Source organism: Piliocolobus tephrosceles, chromosome 14, assembly GCF_002776525.5.
Source record: "Piliocolobus tephrosceles isolate RC106 chromosome 14, ASM277652v3, whole genome shotgun sequence".
In the NCBI taxonomy this organism is placed as follows: Eukaryota; Metazoa; Chordata; class Mammalia; order Primates; family Cercopithecidae; genus Piliocolobus; species Piliocolobus tephrosceles.
The window spans coordinates 30,038,507-30,056,978 of record NC_045447.1 but is presented as its reverse complement, the minus strand read 5'-3'; the positions used below and the strand labels follow the sequence as shown (position 1 = coordinate 30,056,978).

Here is an 18,472-nt window from a genome sequence, read left to right as displayed (position 1 = left end):
TTCAGAGGGTGTCAATTCACTATTGGAGAAGGGATGAGCTTCATTTGTACAAAGAAGCGAGGAATTTACCTTTGCTTCTGCAGATCTAGAGATTTTCTATGGTGGGGCCAGACAGGCTAGTTCTCCCTAGAGTAGAGTAGAAAGGACATAGGGAGAGAGGGATGCCAGAAAGTCGGAGAGACTGAGGTTAAGGAAGAGAAATCGGACCTAATGTTTTCTCATAAACTACTTAGTTTTCCTGCAAGGTAACAGTGGTCATGATGCTGAGGCTGATAGAGGTAACATTTGTTGAGAATTTACTGTGAATTAACTTATTTAATCTTCACACTTACCATATTAGGTAGTTTTGTCATCATTATCCTCATTTTGCAGATGTAAAACTTGAAGCACAGAGAGATTAAGTTAGAAAATAGCAGAGGCAGGATTGGAACCTAGGCTGTCCACTTCAGAACCTGGATTTCAACTTCTACCCAATTCTATCCCTAACATGAGATTAGCATTCAGATCTCAGAGGAAGGAAGAAACCTCTTGATGGAAAATGCACCTTGGATTTGTTTTCTGTTTTAAGGGAAAAAAATTACTTATACTTATAGAAAGAAACCCCCCTTGCCAAGCTTATCAACTTTTAATTGCTACTCAGAACATCGCCTGGGATTAAGGCAGAGAATAACTGTTGAATGACTGCTCTTTCTTGAGAGGGGGGAAAAGGCTGTTATAACTCCTCTTCTTACAGAAATAAAAGATAAAAGATAGACCAAAATGCTGGTCGAACAGCCTGGTTGAGAAACTGTGAGGATCTTAAACACAAAGAGGAAGGGGGCTCAGGCCCTTGGTCAAGAAGACTAGAACCATGTCTGTTTCAGATGATGATGAACTCATTGGCCTAGGGACACGGAAGAAGTACAAGTAATGAAAAGTCAGCAATGGCCCATGTTTACATGAATGAAAACAAAAACCTATTCAGCACTGAAAACAGTATAGGAGAAACCTGTACTACGCTTAACGGCATTCTGGTAAAGAGGAGAAGCAGCTGGCCAGGCTTGACGCCATATTCTTTTCAGAATGGCTGCAGCTATTAGTAAAGCTTCTCACAGTGCACGTGGAACACATTTACAAGTATACAGAGTCAGTCACATGCCAGAAAAATAGCCATCCTGTGGCACTCCTCCAGCCTCCCTATTTTCATGAGCTGATGACAACTGATAAAGCCAGAAGACGATATTCCTCTGGCCTTTAAAGAGAGCCAGGCAGGATAAAGACACAGTGCAGGGTATATTCTATGCCCAGAAGTTGAAAGTACACTAACTTCAGGTAGTGCTCACAAAAGACTTTTAGAGCTGACAGGTCACTGAGATCACTCAGTTTAAGACTTTCATTATTGAGCCAAGGACACTTGGGCCGGGAGCAGGGAACAGCTAGCCTAACACCAGTTTGAGAAAGAGCTGGGCCTTACAGATGCTCCAGGATAACCTACACCAGGTATCTTATCACCACAGCAAGCCACTTCTCTTCATTTCCCAACAGTCCCTAAGGCTAAGTGACCACTCTTCCTTTTAAAGGTGGATCAATTATATCATTTACCTTTTAATACTGAAATTTGGCTCATATAAAAATCTATGTAACTATAAATATGTTACAAAGCATCAAAATGATATGCCATTCGACTATCACAGAAATTTTTAAATATGGAAGCGTGGTAAACATTTATCATACTTTCCAAATGTTACAGCTATAATTCTATTATGTCCTGATTTTTAAGCAAATTAACATTTATCCTAAATAAGTATTTTTAAAATATGAAATGTTTAAATGGGCATACTCAGTAAAAAATATGTAACTTGATATAACTTTAAATGACATTTTATTAAAAAAAATAAGCAAGCTTTGACACTACAGAAGCCATTTGAAGAGAAAAAATACAAACATGTAAACATAAATAACAGGACACACAGTACAATGGGAAATAAACAAAACTTCCACTCAATATTAAAATAAAGAGTAAAAATGATGCCTTCCTATACATTGTATGGCGCTATTCTACATGTTGTAGAAATACCAATGAACTTACCCACCACAGGCAATATTCCAAGATTATGTAGTCATCAAGGAAAGAGATTCCATCCAAGTGGAAGGAAAGCAATTCAAAAATCAAATAACTACATTCATTTCATTATTAAGTTAGTAGAATTAAAACAGAGAATTACATTATAAAAGAGCTGTTGTATTATAACTAAAAAACAATTTAGAAGAAGTAAATGACAATTTCAATAGGAAAACTAGAATGTTAATATTAATTCAGAGATCTACTACACTGTTTTTGTTTTGTTTTGTCTTGTTTTTGAGACAGAGTCTTGCTCTGTCGCCCAGGCTGGAGTACAGTGGCGCCATCTCAGCTCACTGCAACTTCCGCCTCCTGGGTTCAAGTGATTCTCATGTCTCAGCTGTAGTAGCTGGGATTACAGGCGCACATCAACACATTCGGCTAATTTTTGTATTTTTAGTAGAGACAGGGTTTCACCATGTTGGCCAGGCTGGTCTCGAACCCCTGACTTCAAAGTGATCCACCTGCCTCAGCCTCCCAAAGCACTGGGATTACAAGCGTGAGCCACCACACCTGGCCTACTACACTGTTGTACAACAAACTTTACTGCTTGGATACTAAAATAAAGGAGGATAAAATAATATTTTTGTAATTTTTGTGAACAATATTTTACTACAAAAATAACCCAGCAGGGTTACAACAAGAATTCATTTGCAGTTGAGGTTTGGCATTAAAAAAACTAACAAGAGTTACATTAAAATAATAACACATTTCATTATGTGGACAGTTTCTCACCTCGTCTTCCTTCAAACACATCACTGATTTCTCTTAGCAGTGTTGACATGTCACTAATTTGGGATTCCCAAGCTTCACAAAACACATCTAGGTTTTCTTTCGCAATTTTACTAGATGGATGCAATGTCAATGTTTCAGCAGCAGAAATTATCTAAAGAAACACAATATACACCTGTGTGAATTTCAAAATCTTAGCCCTCAGAATAACTTTGGAGACCAAAGGTAAGTAAGTCTGCTGTTCAATTCAACTCAATAAACAACTATGAAGTAATTTCTATACACAAGCTCCATGTTGAGCAATATGAAGATACACAGTAGGACAAAATTTGCTGTTTCTTATAATCTGACCTGCAGATAAATAGTATGCATTATTATATACAAACCTGCATTCAGGGAGCAATTCTCTTCATTCCAGTAAAACTGTTTGAACAAAGTTGCTCCCAAATAATAATTCAAAGAGTTATACTCAGACCATAAAAAGTGTACTGTATACAGAGAGCAAAGGTAGCAATAATAGTGGTGGTGGTAGCAGCAGTGGTAGTAGTAGGAAAGGTAGTGATAATAATAAGTAACATATATATACACCCATAAGTACTTGGTAGATACATGCTTGAGATACTGTGTTTGGTGTTTGAGATATATTAATACATTAGAATCCCCCAAAATATACAAATAAAATACTACTTTTCCCAAATAAGCATTGTTCCCATCTTTCAGCTAGAAAAGTTGAAGCTCAGAGATACCCAGTAACTTGTGCCAGATCCTATTACAAGTATATACAGAGTTGACATCTAAACTCAGATCTACCTGATTCAAGTTCAGGCTCTTTCCATCACATCACACTGCCTCTAACAAAACACTTGTAAAGAGGGCAGAAATCATCCTGGTACTTTTACGTACCACCACATGGGCTAAATAAATGTGTTGAATAAATAAATGAATTGTTGCAGAGACTGCTATGTTTTCATCAAAATCTGTTTGTCTTCCCTCTGGATACACAGGAATATTACATTTCCCAGCCTCCCTAGTGAAGACGTAAGGCCAAGAGACTGAGTTCCGTTCCCACTTGAATGTGGGTCACCACTTCCATCATAACTGATCCAAACCTCCCTCATGCCCCTCAGTGCTCTCTCCCTTCCACATCTGATGGTTCAGTGCACAGGATCCAGTAGGGACTCTGAGGTCCTAAGGGCTAACGAGGCACAAAATGAAAAGAGACCAGATTGCCAAGAGGGAAAAAGACATACCATTAATCAGGACTTAATACAAGTGAGAAATAAACTGCTATTATATTAAGCCTGAGATTTTGGCATTTGGGGTTTTATTTAGTGTTAGCTACTACCTGAATGAATTAATGAATCAATTAACATTTTATCTTTCATATAATAATCACTCTCTAACACAAAGGACTTGATGGATGCTAATTGTAATATAGGCAGAAAATAGATGGCTGGGTTGAGTCTTCACACACCTCCTGACCTGACATTCAATAGAAATTAAACTTTAACTTCTACCTCAGAATAGAAGCCATCGACCAGACCAACCTACTGAAATCTCCTGATGGCCCATTAAATAAAATACACACACACAAAAAGATCCAGGAGCTAGGAATTCAGAGTTCAGTCTTGATATATTCACAGCAGATCCTTCTACCACTTTCACCTTCTATTCATGACAACAGTCATTGATTCTTTCTACCTTCTTGTTTCACAGACTGGGGATATTATATCAAACACTCATCCAGTAAGTAGTATTTTAGAGAATCCACTATGTGTAAAAATAATACTAGGTGCTGGGGATAAGGTGATAAATAAGAAGATAAAAGCCCTCTATTATGAAGCTTATACTCTAGTGGGGATTTGGAACAATAAACAAGCACACAATTAAAATATTATCAATTATGATAAGTGCCATGAAGGAAATTAACAGGACAATGTGATAGAGATGCCCATTACTAACAAGTGATGTTGCTGTTCCACGGAGTTGATTATATAAGATTATTCACACACACATACATATACAACTAACATGACTATTCATTCACCTACTACATACTGGTAGGCACTGTGCCCACATTCCAGGTGCTCGGGAAACAGCTGTGAATGAAACAGATAAATGTCCCTGGCTTCATGGGATTTACCTTATAATAAGCAGTGGGGAGAGACACAATTAAAATAAATTATAAAATATTTTAGAAGGGAATAAAAAATATGTATCAAAATAAAGGGTGAGAACGATGGAGGGCTTTAGGTGGTCACAGTATTTTAAGTTAGAGGATCACTGAAAAGGTAAGGGAGCTACAGGGAAATTGAGGGGCAGTCATTTGGGATGAGGCAGAAACATTTCTGGAGTGTTCGAGGAATAGCAAGTAAGCCAGAGGAACAGAATGACATGAGCAAGAGGAAGGTGGCCAGTGACCATGTAATGGATAAGCATAGATGGTAAGGACTGGATTTTCTTCTGAGTGAGAAAGTCACTGGAGAACTTATAGAAGATTAATATGATCAGGGCCATGTTAGCTAATATATTAATAGTTGGTTCCTTTGAATGAATTACAACTAGGTGCTCCTCCCTCTGGGGTGGGCATAGTGTCAAAGGCACGGCACTTGCCAAACAGATGGCAGTGTTATAAGAACAAGGTTCCCCTCTTCGGGGAAAGCAGGCACATAACTTGCCATGGACTACAGGCTAGATTTCGGCATTGCTCTCCTCTCAACTAGTGTACAAACTGTTCAGTTGTTCCCTCAGTATGTCTAACATTTTAAAGGAAGTATAAAAATAACATTGCCAAAGCAGAGATATCCAGAAATAAATTATCCCAGAGGCATGCTCAATGTCCTTAAATTATCCTTTTGTGAGGCAGATGGCAAAGACTAGGAGTGGAAGCTGAGGCTTTGGGAACAGAAAAAGCTTCTCAAGTTATACAGGTTATTAACAACAGGCTCTGCCACTATCCTAGGGAAGAAAATATGAGTATTCCTAATATCTCTGCTGCAATAGAAACAATAAACCAAAAATCACAACCAGATGGCAAGCGGGGCCTGAGGATAGGAGCAACAACTGATTGCATATGGCAGGAGAGTCAAGCCCTCCAGTTCTATTGGAATCCATTCGCAGCCAAGGCAAGAAGAGTGACTCCCATGCCAATATTGAAGACATAGTTTCTCCCAGTAAACATGTCCCCTGGTTGTAATAAAGTGTACAGCAGATAATCATTGTGGAGGTTCATTCATATAATTCCTGCTTTCATGATAAGCCTTTGACACTGTTCTCTACAGGAGAGCATGAGATCATCCCTCCAACATCCAACATGATTCTCCTAGAGGGCACAAACCATCATTGAGTCTAGGTCACTTGCACTGTGTTCAGCTATAAATCAAAGATCCAGGGACTCAACCTCTACTGCCCAATATTGCAAGTTAGGAGGAATCCTTTTGGCTGACAGTAAATAAATGAATATAAATAAAGTATAAATTAAAATATAAATAAAAGAACACCTGCAAAACTTTATTGTAGAGCTTAGACTCTAAAAAAGAAGGAAACAGCTGGGTACGGTGGCTCATGTCTGTAATCCCAGCACTTTGGGAGGCTGAGGCAGGGGGATCACAAGGTCAGGGGTTTGAGACCAATCTGACCAACACGGTGAAACCCTGTCTCTACTAAAAATAAAAAAATTAGCCAGGTGTGGTGGCAAATGCCTGTAATCCCAGCTACTTAGGAGGCTGAGGCAGGAGAATCGCTTGAACTTGGGAGGCAGAGGTTGCAGCGAGCCGAGATCACACCACTGCACTCTAGCCTGGGCGACAGAGTGAGACTCCATCTCAAAAAAAAAAAAAAAGGAGGAAGCTCTGTCTTTAAACACTTCCCTTAGATTAATTTGACAGGAACAGTATTAAATGAGATGATCAGTTTTAAAAGAGCTTTTGAAGATTATAGGGACAAATGTTACCTCTACTATAGAAAATCCAGAAAAAAAACCCTAGCTACACAAGGATATTGTCATACAGGTATTTTCATATGTATATACATTCTCTATACATATGAAATTATGGAAATAATTTGTATACATACAAATCTGTACCCTGCTTTTTTCATTTAACATTGAACAGAACATTCTTTCAGTGGTTGCTAATTCTGGTTATCATAATTATTATTTTAACACTATAATGTACTATTTGCCTAATTTCAGATAGTTATTTTGCTTCTGATTGGATCTTTTTTTTTTCCCCAGATATAGACACTTGCTCTGTCGCCCAGCCTGGTGTACAGTGACACAATCATAGCTCCCTACAGCTTCAAACTCCTGGACTCAAGCTATCCCCCTGCCTCAGCCTCCTGAGCAGCTAGGACTACAGGTATGCACCACTGCGCATGGGTAATTTTTATTTTTTGCAGAGACAGGGTCTTGCTGTGTGACCCAGGGTAGTCTCAAACTCCTGTACTCAAGCGATCCTCCTACATCAGCCTCGCAAAGTGCTGGGTTACAGGTGTTAGCCACCATGCCTGGTCCCAATTGAATCTTACAAGTAATGTCATAACATCGTTTTGTTTGTGTCTTAGTCTCATGTCCTAAGTATTACCACGAAACGTATTTGAATATTAGGTTGAAATGTGAGTATTACATAACACATGGCTTCTTATGTCATGATAACTTAATCTCCAAACATGTTATAACAAGTGCATTGTAAACAGCTTCCTTTAAAATAGATATAAACTAGAGTATTAGTTAAATGAATCAGTCTCCAATTTGGCAGATGACCAGCTCCAATGGAAGGTTAGCCATGTTCTGGCACACTACCAACAGAAATCCCATTATCTTTCTTTCTCTACGTAGATTTGGACTTTAGTTACAAAGAACCATTTATAGCTTCCATCCACACAATTTCTTACAACACTCAGATAGGACACAATACAGAAGGAGCAATCTGCTATTATCATACCTGTTGGCCAGTCACCTGAAATGTCTCCTCTGCATGTATACAGGTTATTTCCATAGGTTCTGTCCCAGATATGTGTCGTAACAATCGACAGGTCTACAAGAAAACATGTCTACAGTTAATTTTCACATCCTCATCCTCTACAATACATAGTATCATTTTATAATTAAAAAGAAAATCTTACAAATAAAATTTCTTAAAACCTATTAAAATAAACTGAAACATTACTAAGAAGATTATTATATTATATTGGTCACCAATAGATTCCCTGGGAACAAAGCAGATACCAATAAAGGTATAACATTGTTTCTACTTTCTATCCAATCATAGCAAGGTGGTTACAGAATATTAGAAACATAAGGAACCTTTGGAAGGACCTAGTAGTGCCCACATATTTTATATATAAAGAAATTTGGCTCAGAGAAGTAACTTGCCCAAGGTCTCACAGCTAAACTATGTCAGAGTTGCTACAAGCTACACGTTCTATCAACACCATCCTCCACTGGAGCTAACATTGGATTAGGCAGACTGGTATAGTAAGGAGAGATCCTATATCAGAGGAAATTACTGAAAATCTTGACGTTTAAAACAGAAAATCAGAGAACTTTTTTTTCAATGTTAAAAAGATTTGTTGCAGGATTCCTAAAATAAGCAGTTTCCCTATAGTTATAATATTTGGTTTATAAATATAGCAGCATCAAATTTATTAAATGAAGAAGCTATATCTATAGTCATTTTAAGAATGTTCCCCCAGAAGTTTTTAGGCTTCTATGTAAACAAGTAAAGGAGAGGAAGCCAGTTCAATTCGTCTAAAGATTCCTTTTAACCATTAGTCTTTGAGATTTGGTGAGCAGGGTATGTTAGATTATGTGAAGATAGTTAGATGGTTCATATCTGTGCATTTATATACATATTGGCTAGCAATTACCTCATACATATAAGCTATATAAGGGTTCAGTTTTTTGTTCGGTTAGTGATATGGTTTGGCTATGTCCCCACCCAAATCTCACCTTGAATTGGTAATAATCCCCTCATGTCAAGGGCAGGACCAGGTGGAAGTAACTGAATCATGGGGGCAGTTTCCTCCATATTGTCCTCGTGATAGTGAATAAGTCTCATGGGATGTGATGGTTTTATAAACGGGAATTCCCCTGTACATACTCTCTTGCCTGCTGCCATGGAAGATGTGCCTTTGCTCCTCCTTTGCCTTCTGCTTTGATTACGAGGCCTCCTCTGCCATGTGGAACTGTGAGTTCATTAAACCCCCCCTTTTTTTTTAAATAAATTACCCAGTCTTGAGTATGTCTTTAACAGCAGAGTGAGAACAGACTAATATAGTTGGGTTTTTTTTCTAGTAGATATCTGACATTTTCAATAGGCAGAAGGCTCAGAATATCAATTAATAAGCCTAACTGGAATTACAACACAAGTGTCAGGTGAAGTATCAGTAACTCATAACTAAGATTTGGAATTGTGTGTCAGATGTCTTCTCGTTGTCCCTCCTTAACTGCTCCCCTCCCTTCTCACATCTGCCATTTGCCCTGGGAGACTGACCTATATTGTCTACACCTATGTTTGGATAATTGGGATTATCCTAATGGGATATCCAATGGGAAGCCCCATCCACAGATGAACAGAACTGAGGAGAGAATGGGCTTTGACTCCCATGCTCCTTTTCTCCCACGCTCCTCCTCGACTCCCATGCTCCTCCCAGGAGGGTCGCCTTGGGCTGTCTCTGGGCCTAGTCCTAAAATCACAAAGCTCTCAAGGCAGTTCTCTGAAAGGCTTCCACATTCCACATTCCCCTGTTAATGTGGGCCTGGGTGGTACCAGTCTTGCTACCACTCACCCCAATTACTGTTCTCTCATGTATGTTTGCCCCACGCCCTGTCTATGCAATTGTAAATAGCTTCTTTATTAAACTCTCTTCAAATTATCCTAATTTGAGTGTGCCATCTCCTCCCTTCTGAGACCCTGACGGATTCAAACAGAAACAAGGTCATACGACGTACCTCCATGGCTCTACTCCAAGGTCTAACTTCTCTGAGAGGATAAGGAAAAGAAGATTAAGAAGTTCTTTTGTGGGTCTTAGCACTTTTTTTGTTTTGTTTTAGAGACCAGACCGTTGCAGGAACAGAACAGATACATGCTATGCTTTTAAGATTCCAAAGGAAAGAGAAAATGCTCAAATAAATTAACCCAAAACTGTATTTGTGTTAACATTCCCACATAGTTTAATAAAGCCATTATTAAACTACAATTTCTTTAGCACCTTGTTTACTCACCTCAACAAGCTGCTCTTTCTGTTCAGAGAGTTTACAGGCATATTCAGCCAAAGCTTCTAAATTTCCTTCTACTCCAGTAAGTTTTAATGCTTTTAGAACCACATGATCAGCATGGTATTTTAATAGATCTGCTGCCAGCTGTGTCGCTGTACTATGAAGCTGCAGATGTGTGTGTGGGTGGGGGAGTGGGGGTTGGAAAAGGAGAAGGGTGATGAAGGAAAGAAAACAAACAATAACATTTTGTGACCAAGTACCACATCAGCACTTTAAAACTATTGACAAAGAGAAGCTGCAAAGCAGTTCCATGGGTTCCACTGAGGAGAGGGTGTAAAGTTCCCTGTGTAACAGTAGGAGTTGTGTAGCACTGGTGAGCTTACAGTTTCTCTCAAGGGCAGGAGTGATATCTAATTCATCCCTTAACCCCCTGGTGCTAGTGCTAATGCTGTTTCTAGAAGATGAACTGGTTATTCAATGGCTGAGTAATCTTGTCTCTTTTTCATTCTGTTATCAACCAGTTCTTTCCCATGTAGCTTCTCCCTTAGGTGAAAAATGCTTCTGCTATCTTAAAGTTGGTGAGGAATGAAACAGCATTAAGAGTATTAAGAATGCAATATTTACAGTACTAAGAAAATTGGCATTTTGTGATCCTTAATAAGTTCTTTTTTTTTTTTTTTTTTTGAGATGGAGTCTTGCTCTGTCGCCCAGGCTGGAGTGCGGTGGCCGGATCTCGGCTCACTGCAAGCTCTGCCTCCCGGGTTTACGCCATTCTCCTGCCTCAGCCTCCCGAGTAGCTGGGACTACAGGCACCCGCCACCTTGCCCGGCTAGTTTTTTTGTATTTTTTAATAGAGACGGGGTTTCACCGTGTTAGCCAGGATGGTCTCGATCTCCTGACCTCGTGATCCGCCCGCCTCGGCTTCCCAAAGTGCTGGGATTATAGGCTTGAGCCACCGCGCCCGGCCCATTAATAAGTTCTTTAGCATACTTTTGAAAAAGTACCAATATGAGATTCAGTCAGTTAGGTATTTAACAAAATTTATTAAAAACCTATATCATGGCAAGCACTGTAGCACTGTACTAGAGGCTGGGCATACATGACAAGTAGGACACAACCCCTGCTCTCAGGGAGGTCAGAATCTGTCTGTAGTTGCAATCCAGATCTTTACTCTCTACCTCTATGAACAAATTGGGTCCCAGGAAAAACAGCAGATTAAAGGGTGACACAAACCCCATGGTTTAATTGACTTTGGGTGGAATGCATGGCTCACTCTTAGTGGATATCTTTGGACACTATTACTCCAAAATCTTTTCTTCTCATCTTGCCTTTTTTTTTTTTTTTTAAAGACATGACAGGTTATTTTGGGGTTGTCCAAAAATAGATCATTTTTAATAACATTGTTCTCAAAAAACTCTGACTTTGAATTAAATCTATTTGAATGAAATGACTTCTTTTTTCCTGGAAGTAATCCAATCTCAATTCAAATTAGAGGATTGTCTCCAAAATTAACAATAGGATGGTCTCTACATTCATTCAACTAAGTGAGAATAATTACAGTTAGAACAAAGAAACTAAAATTCACTTTCCTTCGGAAACTGAATGCCACATAAGAACTTAAAAAGATTTTGTTTTGCCAGCAGGACCTTAGAGAATATCTAATGCCAGTCATTTATTTTACAGACTATGAAACAGCTCCACAGAGACCGTGTCTTGCCAAGGTCACGTAACTCTTGTCACGTGTAAGAGAGGGAGGCAGGACAAACGCAAAGTTCCTGCTCTATGCCACATCCTGACAGCAGTCTTATATACAGTATCTCCCTTAATCCTTACAAGAATTCTATGACGTTGACGTGGATATACCCATATAAGAGGTAACGAAAATGAAGCCTATGGAAAGCCACTCAGTCTATCACCAGTAGACCATGTTCTACTGATAGTCAGGATTTTAACAATACTTGAGTTAAAACTGAATAGTCTGGAATAAAATGTGTAGGGTTTTTTCTTTCCTTTTTGTTTTGTTTTTTCCTTCTGTCAAGGGCAGCAGGCTTTATTATAAAGCATAGAAAACCATGTCTTTCTATGTTTAACAGGATGTTTAAATGATTTCAATAGACATATCAGCACCAAGTAAGATGTGAAACAGATCACCATGTATATAATTTATATAAGAAACATCCAAAAACCAATTTCAGCCAGGCATGATGGCTTACACCTATAATCCCAGCACTTTGGGAGGCCAAGGTGGAAACACTGCTTGAGACCAGCCTGAGCTTATAATAGTGAGACTCGGTCTCTACAAAAAATTAGCCAGACATGGTGGCATGCACTTGTGGCCCAGCTACATGGGAGGATGAGGCAGGAGGATCACTTGAGAGGTCAAGGCTGCAGTGAGCCATGTTCGCACCATTGTCTGGGCAAGAAAGTGAGACCCCATTTCAAAAATAAGAAAATGTTTTTAAAATTCTAATTTCATTGTCTTGAGCCCTTGACCATCTTCAAGAATAAAAAAGAATTAAGCCCGGGTGCAGTGGCTCACTTTGGGAGGCCAAGGCAGGTGGATCCCTTGAGGTCAGGAGTTTGAGACCAGCCTGGCCAACAGGGTGGAACCCCATCTCTACTAAAAATACAAAAATTAGCTGGGTGTGGTGGCTTGCATCTGTAATCCCAGCTACTCAGGAGGCTGAGGTATGAGAATCGCGCTTGAACCCCTGAGGTGGAGGTAGCAGTGAGCCAAGATCATGCCACTGCACTCCAGCTTGGGCAACAGAGTGAGACTCTATCTTAAAAAATAAATAACAAAAATAAAAGAATTAAGAAAGCAGAGTTAAGGGAAAGGAGAGGTCTGTGTGAGGAGGGTCTGTCTGGAGAGCTGCTGGGTGCCCACTGTGACTCCCTCCTCTAGGCATGCCTCAAAGTGGAGGGAGCAACAGGATATAGGGGTCGAGGGGAGGGGGTGGAGGTTGCGGGGGGCGACAGGAAAGCCTCTAAAGAACCACTAAAGTATCCATGAGAGTGAGAGTCTGCTGTAAATGTCTACCAAGCCCAAAGCCATTTGATAAGGGTGCCGGTCACTAAAAACCTTCTGCCTCTCAACTTTCTCTCTTCTCTCTCTATGCCACAACGTAACAAAAATCAACAACAGCTACGTAATGGAGGGTGAGGAAAGTGAAAAAGGCAGAAGAGACCACATCTTCCCAAAAGCTCTATCTAGTTGCAGCTGGGAAAACAGGGAACAGGGGAGAAGCTCTACAACTAAATGAAGATTTAAATACTGATTAATATATTGGAGGGAACATTCTAAGTTTTCAACCGAGATCATGTTTTGTGACTTAAAGCAGGAATTGCCAAATTTTTTCTGTAATGGGCCAGAGAGTAAATATTTTAGGCCCTATTGCGACTATTCAACTCTGCTGTTGTAGTGAGAAAACAGTAGACAGTAGGTCCATGGGCAGCATTGTATCCCCATACACTCTACTGACGAAAACGGTCCAGTTGTAGTTTGTGAACACCTGACTTAAAGTGACCATAGGACTTTCAATAACCTGAGAGTGGCCAAGTAAGTCATGAGATGACCAACTTTTTATTCAGGGAGCAGGGAAACCCTCTCAACCAAAGGAATATTTTTTTAAATTTACTTCAGTGAGATAGAATTCATATACAACAAAAGGTACCCATTTTAAAGGTATTGTTCAGTGAGTTTTGATGAACATACACAGCCATGTAACCACCACAACAATTAATTTTGAACATTCCCAACATGCCAAAAAGTCCTCCTGTGCCCTTTTGCAGTAAATATACCCCAACCTCTGACATGAGATAGCCACTGATCTGATTTATATCATTATAAATTAGTTTTGCCTTTTCTAGAATTGTTTTTTCCTAAATGGAATTTTATACATATAATCATTTGTGTCTGGCTTCTTTTGCTTAGTATGTCTTAGTGATTCATCCATATTGTTGCATGTATCAATACTGTTCTCCTTTATTGCTGAATAGTATTTGGTAGAATTATTCTAAAATTCATTTATCAATTCCTCTGTTGATGGAATTCTAGGTGGTTCTTAGTTTTTTGTTATTATGAATAAAGCTATGAAAATTCATGTACAAACTTTGAGAATGAGGGCATTAATAAAATCATGGCTTCAAAATAACTATGTCAAAGGAAAACTTTTTTTTTTTTTTCTTTTGAGACAGGGTCTCACTCTGGCACCCAGGCTGAAGTGCAGCAGTGCAATCATGGCTCACTGCAGCCTTGAGCCCTGGGGATCGGGTGATTCTCCCATTTCAGCCTCCTGGGTAGCTGGGATACAGGCGCTAACCACCACACCTGGCTAATCTTTTGTGTTTTTGTAGAGATGGGGTTTCGCCATGTTGCCCAGGCTAATCTCGAACTCCTAGGCTCAAGTGATCCTCCCACCTTGGCCTCCCCACAGTGCTGGAATTACCGGTATGAGCCACCATGCCTGGCCTCAAAGGAAAACTTTCAAAACCATTTTCTAGGCACAGAGACATACTAATACTAATGCATTTCATACACCCATACAACATGAAAATTAGCAAAGAATTAGAAGAAGCTAAATTTCAAACTATACTTACTTCTTTCTTAAGTTCATTAAGACTGTGACTGATTTTCAAAATACTGAGTTCCAGTTCTTCAGCGATGCTTTTTGTTTTCTTGCTTTGCTAAAAATTTTAAAAAGTATATATGTAGTGTTACTGCATCTCTTTAATCTGTTAATTCCAATTTTATTTGAACTGTAAATTGTAATAAATTTTAATATTATTCTGTGAACTATAAAAGTAGGTTTTCAAAATTTACCTGTTTAAAGTTACAGTGGAAAATAAAATTTCAGTTTAGTTATATTTTTCAATGCTAACTACAAATAGGTGAACTTTTGTTTTTTATTTATTTATTTTTCTGTGAACCTATGGATTATATTGAAAGGTGAAATTTTAAAATCTAATTTTCTTTAATAAATTCATCAAGTCTAAAATTGATCTCTTTTATTTTCTGCCTAGAATGTCCATGCTTTCACTCCTAACCTAGTTAAAAATTAAAATCCTACTCGTCTTTAAGATCTTACATAAACGTCTTTTTCTCAGAAAGGTTTTTTCAGATCACTCAGTCTAAATCAGACCCTCTTCTTACTCACTGTAATCTTTTTGCTCAATAATCATCCCAGTTTGCAATTACATATTTATTTTTTCAGTCCAAACCATCTGGAATTTTTTATTTTTTGTTTGTTTAAAGTCTATCTTCCCCACTAGACCACGAAAGCTGGGCTCACATCTATTTTGCACACCACTAAATCCACAGTACCTGGCATAGCAAAGGATAGGTAGTAGAGATTCAATTCTTTGCGTGATAAATAAAAACTAAATATCAATACTTCATGAAGCCTTCTTGAGCCCTCTCCCTAAATATAAGTTTGTCCTCCTTCAAACCGTCTCAATGCATAGTCTACACCTTCTCTTAGGATACTTACAAAGCTATCTGTACTTGTCTCACCCCTTTCCACAAATTTCTATATTGTAAAATTCTTGCAGAGAAAGATTTTATCTTATTCATCTTTAGATTTATGGTGCTTGGCATATAAAAGGCACCAATAACAACTGCTGAAAAAAATGAATGAACGAAAAACACATCTAGCATGCAGGATCAGAGATCTGAGTGCTTGTGAAATATGCACAGGGTAAATTTGCTAAATTTGTGACATTTGCTAATTGCAAATTTGAGTATTAATAGAATCACATTCCCAACACAGAGTATTTCATCACAAGCAACTCTTTATAGTGAGTGTTGGACTTAAAATTTAACACTGAAGCAATCTACACTTCAGATTGTGTATCACACAGATAATTCAAACTAAACACAAAACAATGCTCAAGTCTCTCACACCACTCTACTTTAGGGCAAGATTCCGTGTTAATAAGAATATGTGCACTACTGTGATGCCAAGAAAATATCTGAGAAATCTGTGATTCATATCTATGTTCATTCATAAATTAATCTATTTACAAGGAAATCAACTGCTGCTTCTTTCTTCAGTTTCAGCCATATCCACCCTCCTTCATCATCTTTACTGCCAAAGCTTTGTTCATTACTTCCAGATTTGTACTATGGCTGTTGTATATTGTAAGCCATGTTAAATACTTTTTTGACAGAGCCTGGGCCTAAGAAATAAATAATCCTAGAGACATATCCCAGGGCTCTGTCTCTCCATTTTGCAATCCACCTGCTATAAGAGACTGTGTACACACTTCCTATGCTGTCCCATTTCCGTCAGTCTTGTCCGTTCATTCTTGCCCAAATAAGCTCCTCTGCTTGAAGCTCACCAACAGCCCATTTAAGGCTCATAGAGTGGCCGCCCACCAATTTTAGACCAGGAATTTGTGCAAGGGTGAAAAGCTTTTACTTGCCAGCTGGATCTACCCTTGTTTTCATTGAATCTACACCCCAATAAGTTTTCCAAATCATTGTGTCTGTAAATCAGCTGTCCTCAGAGGTAAGAACTGTGTACATCTGAATGGCTCCAGCAGTCAGGCTCAGGTCCCAAGAACTTCTAGATGGGGGTCTACTCCTCTGTTCTTCACTCTGAAGAAGTATTTTGGGGAGGAATTTTCCAGAGGTGAGTTTGGTGAAAGAGTGGGGACAACAGAGTAAACTAGTGATAGTGACAAAGGCATAGAATTCAGACTGGCTAGAATGAGAGTCAACAGGCCTGGAAATAAATGTCAAGTACTGTGAGTGCTAGATGGGAAGGATATTTTGGCCAACTAGGAAAGAGAAAAGGGATGTGACATCCTGTCCCATTCTGGAACAAATTCATACTCCTGGTGATTATGTTAGCTTCCACATCTTGCAAAACTTTATGGGAAAGCCATTATATAAGATTTACTTTGATTTTTAAAAAAGTTCTTACAGCTTGAATCCACACAGAAATTAACTGCTGCAGTTCCATTCTCGCCTGAGTTGACAGTTCCAAGATGCGTTCCCTGTGCTCATGGCTGGTGTAGGCAGAATCAGTAAAGTCCTCTGTACGCTCCAAGATGACTTCCAATGTCACAGAAAGGTTCTCTTTGGACTGAAAATAAAGATTCTCCCGAAGAGCTTCAATATTCATCTGAGAACAAAAAGGACATCCATCCATCAATGTGAGTCAATATACACACTTGACCAAAATGGGTTGTAATTTCTAACAGTGCCCAGGAAAACACTAACATTTTCTTTTCCCAAGCTGAGGGGAAATACAGCCACCAATGATATCTATATTCTCCACTAACCCAGGAGGACACATTGCTCAAAAGCCTTCAATATACATGCAAAGCACCATTCCTAGAGTAATTAATACAATGACATTCCTGTGGGATCAGTGAATACTAAGGCAGAAAGAGCATCATCCTGTAGCAACCAGCAGGAAAAATGAACCAGCCTCCAAGAAAAAGATTTGCACCTGAGAAAATGCGTAGGCAAAGTCCTGGAAGATAAGTTACACCCAAATATGACATGTGCTGAGCCCAGGGGGAAGGATGATGTGGAAGATGTGGGGTGTGAGAAGGACTGGGAAGGCATCCATTTTTCCTTCGTTAATTCAACAAAGACTCTCCTAGTTACCTAACTGGTCTCCCTAAATTTTGTTTAAAGTCCCCAATAGCACCTTACTGACCCAAATATCCTCTACCAGAGGGTCTATATAATCTAAAATATAAACCGTCTGATACTGCCACCTCCCTCTAGTAGCTCCTCACTATCTATGGAGAATCAAGCCCAAACATCTATGGTATAGCACAAAATCCTCTATGGCCTATCTTTATATACCTTTCTAACAGTCTATCTCACCCCTTGAACCCCCTAACAACCTTTCACTTCAGCCACCCTGTTTGGAGCTCCTTGACTATGTGATGAACACATGCTCACGTATGCAGTCTTTCTCTCTCAGCTTTCTACGATGCATCATGCCACTTCAACCCTATAAAACACTACAGTCCATGAAATATGTCACACAGACAACTTGGGCCAAGAGGCAACAAGCGGTTATGATCATGATTATGGTCACAATGAATGTGATAATAAGGATAGCTTACATTTGTTTAACACTTTAAAGTCCTTTCACAAATGTTATTTTAATTAATCCTTATGTATGACCCATTTTAACATGATCCATGAAAATACCAAAGTTTGGGAAAGTCAAGATGCCAGAGGAGAGTCCTTGCTTCCCCTCCTGCTCTTGGCCCAAGTTGTGTCAGGTGATCACTCCATCCTAGGTAGACAGAAACTTGTATTTAAGCTAGGAAAGAATATGGATAATAGTAAGGTATAGAATTTACAATGGGGATCTTCTCAGAGAATTAAATTTATTTTATTAATTTAAGAGAAATTGGAGAATTTAAACAGAATTAAAACATAAAAATCAGTT

General features: G+C 38.9%; 1 protein-coding gene across 2 annotated transcripts in view; it reads right to left on the bottom strand.

Moving 5' to 3' along the window:
• The window catches only part of CTNNAL1 (catenin alpha like 1), a 72,808-nt gene that overhangs the window by 22,327 nt on the left and 32,009 nt on the right, over positions 1–18,472 (bottom strand). For both annotated transcript variants that reach the window (XM_023202199.1, XM_023202202.1), the window contains exons 7-11: positions 16,979–17,179; positions 14,652–14,738; positions 10,059–10,217; positions 7,777–7,869; positions 2,837–2,987 (exon numbers count right to left, since the gene is read on the bottom strand). In XM_023202199.1, the coding sequence (XP_023057967.1) occupies positions 2,837–2,987; positions 7,777–7,869; positions 10,059–10,217; positions 14,652–14,738; positions 16,979–17,179 (691 nt within the window). The remainder of the gene's footprint in view (positions 1–2,836; positions 2,988–7,776; positions 7,870–10,058; positions 10,218–14,651; positions 14,739–16,978; positions 17,180–18,472) is intronic.